This window comes from Haliotis cracherodii, unplaced genomic scaffold, assembly GCF_022045235.1.
Source record: "Haliotis cracherodii isolate W230 unplaced genomic scaffold, xgHalCrac1.p SCAF_19, whole genome shotgun sequence".
NCBI classification, from domain to species: Eukaryota; Metazoa; Mollusca; class Gastropoda; order Lepetellida; family Haliotidae; genus Haliotis; species Haliotis cracherodii.
In genome coordinates this window covers 10,318,710-10,325,612 of record NW_027266274.1, presented here as the reverse complement: position 1 = coordinate 10,325,612, position 6,903 = coordinate 10,318,710, and the positions used below count along the sequence as shown (strand labels likewise).

Below are 6,903 nucleotides of genomic sequence, written 5' to 3'. Positions count from 1 at the left end.
GAGTGCGGCGTAAAACAATAAATCAACCAACCAACCTTGTTGATTAATCATTGATCCATAGCATGGTGTTTTTAATCAGTTACTTCAATGCAGATATTGGCAACAGTCAGAAAGTGGTAGATATGAGTTATAGTGAGGACTGAATTGTAAAAATTACATTAGGTCGACCCAAAACTTTCTTGACCTAAACCAATGTAGAAGAAGATGGGGCTGTATCAGTGTTACAGTGAGGACTGAGAATTTGTAAATTTTTTACCAGGTCTTCGTTTGATACCGCGAGCTATTGATATATAGTTTTCCAATTTGTTACTGTAACAGCAGATTCATTTGGTTTGATCGTTATCAATGCATAACTCGTCCGTTGTCATACATAAACACATGCTTATTGTGTGATTCACTGACTGAAAAACAGTAGATAATACAAATTGATTGCGACAAGTGTATGTTTGAATCGCGTTTGAATATGTTTGAATTACAACGCTGCATATTTCTTTAATGTCCAACGCTGATCTATGCCCCACATCACTAATGGGCTGAGTCTGGTTGACCTAGGTCCCATAGACAAACTGGGAATTGTCAAGTTGACAGGCTGTGTGAATCATCTCTACCGTTGCGGGTCCGTCTGAAATACACATATGTATTAATTTAGCATGAAATTCATGTAAAGTAATCGCGATTCTAAGGTGATGAAAACAGGTAGTGCATCGCTATATTTTCAATGTTAACATTGGATTTGATGTTCAGGACAAAGTAAGCCTTGTTGGGAGATAGATTGGGGTGCATGGTGGACCTAAGCAGTCTATGGCCTCAGTCATACCGAGAGGGAAGTACGTGTCCTGTGTCATTTCCTTTCTGGCAGCCTCGATGGCGTGTTTCACAGCAAACAACGCTGATGCAGCCATACACAGGGGCGGCTCACCAACAGCTGAAACACATTGTAATTGTTATCTATGACATACTCAGTGATATATATTGGCATGAAAATACAAGGGGTGTGCTAGAAGAATATGCTCGACTTCTTTTTAAACAACTGTATTTGTGAAATTCTAAGGGTAATATGATATATTATTATGCATATTCATACATTAGCAACACAGGATGTACTTTCACATATTCATATTGTAAGGTATTCCACAGTGGCTGTCATTACCTTTCGATCTCAGGACTCCGCGTGGGTTGGGTGCATTCTTCAAGAACTGGATACGGAAGTCGACAGGAATATCTTTGCCCATAGGAGGTTTGTATTCCTGTATAGGCAAAACAACGTGGTGCAGTGGTTTTGACTGCCCTTGACAAAGTGAAGATAAACCGTAGATGCATATATATATTGATTGGAATGTGATGAACTTGATTACTCGAGATTGAAACTCAAACAGCAGATATCAATAGCATTGTAACAGCATTGCAAATGCTTTTTCTTTGATCTGTGATGATGTTAAGAACGTTCTAGTAAAAAAGTATGTTTTTTGGTCATAGGTGATCGAAACGAAAATAATAGTGTAAATACGAAATGACAAGATAGACACAATTTTTATGGATAACAACTTCTTTAATACTGTAAAAAGGCGACGTTTCGGTATAGATCCTTATACCGTTGTCAAGCAAGACTGAATGAGGGACATAGTGCAGGATATATATAGCAAGTGGATGATTAACAATAGAGGATTAACAGTAACAACAAGGGCATACAAGAGTGGGATAACATAGGTAGGTGTGACAACAAAGGGATTATGCTGTCACAATACGATGGACAGAAAACACATAGCAATCATCCACTTGCTATATATATTCTGCACTATGTCCCTCATTCAGTCTTGCTTGACAACGGTATAAGGATCTATACCGAAACGTCGCCTTTTTACAGTATTAAAGAAGTTGTTATCCATAAAAATTGTGTCTATCTTGTCATCCGTCAACTTCTAAGTAATGCCTATCAAACAAGTTAAATACGAAATAGCAATTATGGACTCGGGTGTGAGGTAACACCTTGATTCCAACACGATATATTAACATGATTCATTTTTATGAGGGAAATGAACAAGGGCACCTATCACAAACATCGACCTTTTGAAAAACAGGCATAAAAACTGAATATGACAACACCTCCGAATACTTGGTGTGCTACGTTACTAAAATTCTGGGAAATTTAGCTCTTTGGCTTTCTATATATGGACTGAGAGAAAGGTCAATGTTGATCTTAAGACACCGGAAGTGATTCACGACTAAGTAAAATATAGTTTCTGTTTTCTGTTTTCACATAACCATAAGCCTTTAAGAAAATCGGAAGTCCATATCAATGTTTTAACAATGTATTAACGCTTCTTAAAATATTAACGCTGTTTAAAATATTAACGACATCATGATGTCAAACATACTGGTTGTCCAACGTTTGACTTCTCTAGTATTTGTTCTTGTTGTAACAATGCAGCTTTTAATCTAAAAGTCTTCTGTAGATATCTACAGCAGATATTGTTGGTTGTTTATTGACAAGTTACCGATATATGGTGAACCACCTTTAAGATCCCTTTGATGACAGGTAAGCATCCCCCAGGATAAAACGACCTCTCTTCTGTTGTAATCTTACATTACACATTGGTTCCAATTGTGTAAGTCAAAACTAATTTCCCTTGGCGTAATCTTTATTACGTCTTGTGTTATTTCACTTACCCATGTGCCATCGGTGAGGGCTGTGCCACTCTCGGGGTCAAAGATCATCTGTTCGGTCATCCAGTAGCCCAATCCCATCACAAACGCACCTTCAACTTGGCCGATGTCAATGTCCGGATTCAGACTGAAGACATCATGGAAACAAAATACATTCAGACATTGGGTAAAAACAATACTCATGGATCTGGTCACAACTGTCATCTATATAGATGCTCTTTCACAGCATATCTCAACCACGCCGCTCTCCTTACACTATCTCCTACCACTATTACTACCATCTTAAGTATGTCCTCCGTTGGTCTTACCCCTCTCAACAGTCATACAGGATGTCTATTCATTTGATTTGATCACTCTCCACAGTCATACAGTATGTCCACTCTGTTGATCTCACCTCTCTCCACAATCATACAGGATGTCCACTCTGTTGATCTGGTTCTCCCCGGTCAGGATGTCAACCTCAACCTCTGTGCATATTGCACCGTAGATGTTGTAGTCACTAAAGTCTCCCGATGGAAATGTTCTGAAAATGACGATCTCAATGTTAATTTCTTGGAATTATAAAGATTTATTCCTGCAGATTTTGTGGCCCTGATTGACATTGGAGTAAACGTATGTTTAGTTCCCCCCACAGATGCTCATTATTCGTTTGAGATCCGGCCACTTTCACTGCTACAGTAGTATGTTTATGAACTGAGCTCTCAGTAAATCAGTACTGACTCAGTGATGTGTGTTATGTGGGGACGAGCATGCTGACAAATGGCAACGTAGGGAGGTAACATCTCGTCACGATAAGACACACCTCTCATGTTGCCCTTGATATGAACATCTGTTCTCTACCCATATGAGTGGACTCCCCACATCATGACACCTCCTATATCGGAGTATGCAACATCCACAACATGCAGTGTAACGCTCATTACTCCGAAACATATAATCTCGCCTTGACGACGGAAGTCGGAATCTTTGGAAAACAAATACAACGCCAGATTTGGCGAAGCAACCGTTGCAATCGACACCATTGCAGCCACACCACTTATGGAGATAAAATAACGCCAACTTAAGGCCTTCTTACATGATTTGTTTCAGAGCATGTTGCATTGAGTGTCCTGATTCGAAAGTGAAGGATCCACCCAGATGATGAAATATTGGACTGCTGTAAATAACCAACTTCAAATTTACCAACAGCCTGTTCCTCGCAGTATTATTGAGTAATGGCATGAGGGCTTTCAAAATTCACTTACTAACTGACTGATTTATGAAAACGATATGTGTCAAAAACTCGTCCAAGAAACCAATGACAAATTCCATGACTTGCACGTGAAACAAATACTTTTCTGTTTCCCAAGAAACGATACCATGTTAACGTCAAAGGTCATCAATATATTGATATTGATATCAATATCAAAGACAATAAGACCGTTTTGTGACATTTTACCAGTAAAGATGAACATGTACGTTCTCCTCTTGTGATGAAGCGGTGCAACGTGGAAAACTTTCAATCCCCGAAATTTACTATTCTAAATAGTGTTACCACCCATGCCATTTAACATATTCACTATAAAGATACTGAGTAAAGGTTGAAGGCCAACGATCACAACCACTAAAAGTCATCTCATTCTTCGCGTCTCTATTACCTCAGCATTCTCACAACCACTTTCTAACCTTCTGGTTCGGATTTCTCTGTCTGATTGGAATCGTCACAACGACCATGGAGCTGTCTAATCGACGCTTACCTATCTCATCGGCACCATTACCATGAAGCCATATGTTATGCGCGTCTCCATCATATCGCGACTATCACAAAGCCATCTCATTATGCGAGTCAATGACATCAGCAACAGACTATATAGCCATCTTGTTCTGGTTCTATCATATTGACATCAAGACGACGACCATGAAGCCATCTATCACAACGGCACCATCTTCCCCGTGCAGTTAGGTTTCAAACCACGTTGTATCAGGCATTGTTTGACATTCTTACGAGCTTCTAGCTGTCAGGTCCACCCCATCGCCATAGCACTTAGAAGCAAGCTGTTGCCAGGTAGGGTTGACCATCTTGGCTTTGACAGGGGCCATCCGAGCCTTCAACAGTTGACAACACTGCACGACTCCCTTTAACAAAACGTTTGCGCCTTTTTTTTTAAATAATGAGAAATTTCTGCTTAAAGCAGAGTCAATGTTCCATACCGACTATATTATAAACATGTGTTAAAGACTTTCTATCAAATAGTGATGAAAAAGGTGAACGTATCTTTCCGACCGGTGGCAAACATGTGAACAGTCAAGTCAACATCACCATCACGGGAACACACAAGCACTATTTGGGGTTTTGTTACTTTTATTTATAGTTTTTAATAAATATAGAAAGTGGCAATAAGCACCATACATGAAACGAAAACCAACATACTACTGAATTGCGCATCCAATTATAAAGAGACAAATCTATTCTGGTACAGCTTACCAATGCATTAACATCGGTCGTGTGGCTGCCCCCAGTAGCGCCCGAGTTCGAGTTGGCCAGGGTGGTCGTTGCTTTAACCTTGATCGTGTCCATGGGGATACCCAACTCAAAGGCACATATTTGCATCATCTGTAATCAAAAGTAAATGTAAATATAAAATGTAGATTATGCAATGAATGAGTGAGTTTGATTTTACGCCCCTTTTAGCAATATTCCAGCAATATCAAGGCGGGGGACACTAGAAATGGGCTTCACACATTGTACCCATGTCGGGATTCGAACCCGGGTCTTTGGCGTGACGAGCGAACGCTTTAACCACTAGGCTACCCGACCGCCCTATTATGCAATGAATGTAATGAGACTGTCCAACACATTGCCAGTGGATGCCCAGATTGGCACAAAAACGGTATCCTTAGCGATATGATGGAGTAGCTAGATCATTTTATCCCCGTTTTCGCCATGCTTGTGGTTTTGACACAAAGGTCCATCCAGGGTACGACCCAGAATATTAAGAGGGCGTCATGGAAAATGATCAATAAAAAGTCATTTGGAATTGGCCCATGTACAGTCTCAGACCTATCCAGGCCAATAAATCTGATCTTGTGCTTGATAAATCCAATGAAATTATATATCAGTGAATTCTCTGTCCCTTTTGACACTAGTGTGATTGACAGGATTCAGAAGAAAACACGGCAAATATGCGGACCTCGCTTACGAAATGTCCCAAGTACTAAGTTGTCCGACTCCCTATTGTTCACGGTGCCTGAGTTTTCGTACCTCCAAATACGTTGGCCAACATGTGTAGAGTTCCCATTCTGCTCACCTGTATCATTGGGAAATTCATGGATATTAATCGTCTAAACCATTCTTCGAAGCCGAAGGCCCAGAAGAAACTAAACAGCAAACGTGTAGGCTCGATCGCCTGGGTTCCACAAATTTTATGTCTTCGGGTTTCATTACTAACTCGCATTGTCCTAACTGTATCTTTCCGTTCTCAGAGAACTATTGTTTGAATCTGGCGGTTACTGACCATGTCATTTGAAACAGCCGCCTTCTCCCGGACACTTCGTTCCAGTTCGTTACAGTCTGACTGTTGCAGTTCGTCTTGCCTGTTTGCCTTGATTGACATTTCCTATGAACTTTGTTTGATCCTACCCGCCGTTGATTGGCTACTGACTTTGTAGGCTTTTCAAGTTAAGTGCATAAATGAAACAGTCACCTGGCATGTTTATCAATGTCGTCAGTTTTCTATTTTTTTATTCAAATATAACACATGTTTTTTGTTTCCGAATTTAATTATAAGCATTGACTGTATATTTTATATCATCGTATGTGTCTATGTGTCTACTATATGAAATTGAAATGTGAGATGTTATCTGTCTTTATTGAATAACCTTTATGTTTATGCCCTGTCCGATTTCTACGCCACCGATAGAGAGGCCCACGGACCCATCCCCATGGTAGACAGTCAGGTAGACGTTGTAGATGGCGTATCCGTAGGGCAGGTTCCAGCGGAGAGGCATCACCTCAATACCCTTCTTCTTCCATCTGTTGGCCTACAAGTCAAATGGAACATTGAACAAACAAAACTTAGTCCAAGGCAGTTTGATTGAGACAGAATATGTTCTTGGTGTCTGCTTCAAGTTATACTAGTGTATTCTCTGATATTTAAAACCAAACCGTTTTTTTTAAAAAAAACGGCACTCTTTTCAGGACATCCAGAGAACAAATGTTCTTTCTTGACCTTGGATAAACGGTTTCGGAATAAAAAATCC

General features: G+C 40.0%; 1 protein-coding gene across 1 annotated transcript in view; it reads right to left on the bottom strand.

Annotated features, from left to right (window-relative positions):
* Window positions 1–537: 537 nt before the first annotated feature.
* The window catches only part of LOC139466750 (uncharacterized), a 28,239-nt gene continuing 21,873 nt past the window's right edge, over window positions 538–6,903 (bottom strand). The window contains exons 28-35 of the mRNA XM_071248414.1: window positions 6,523–6,684; window positions 5,129–5,257; window positions 4,649–4,779; window positions 3,059–3,187; window positions 2,668–2,791; window positions 1,151–1,247; window positions 818–925; window positions 538–622 (exon numbers count right to left, since the gene is read on the bottom strand). Of these exons, the coding sequence (XP_071104515.1) occupies window positions 549–622; window positions 818–925; window positions 1,151–1,247; window positions 2,668–2,791; window positions 3,059–3,187; window positions 4,649–4,779; window positions 5,129–5,257; window positions 6,523–6,684 (954 nt within the window). The 3' untranslated portion in view covers window positions 538–548. The remainder of the gene's footprint in view (window positions 623–817; window positions 926–1,150; window positions 1,248–2,667; window positions 2,792–3,058; window positions 3,188–4,648; window positions 4,780–5,128; window positions 5,258–6,522; window positions 6,685–6,903) is intronic.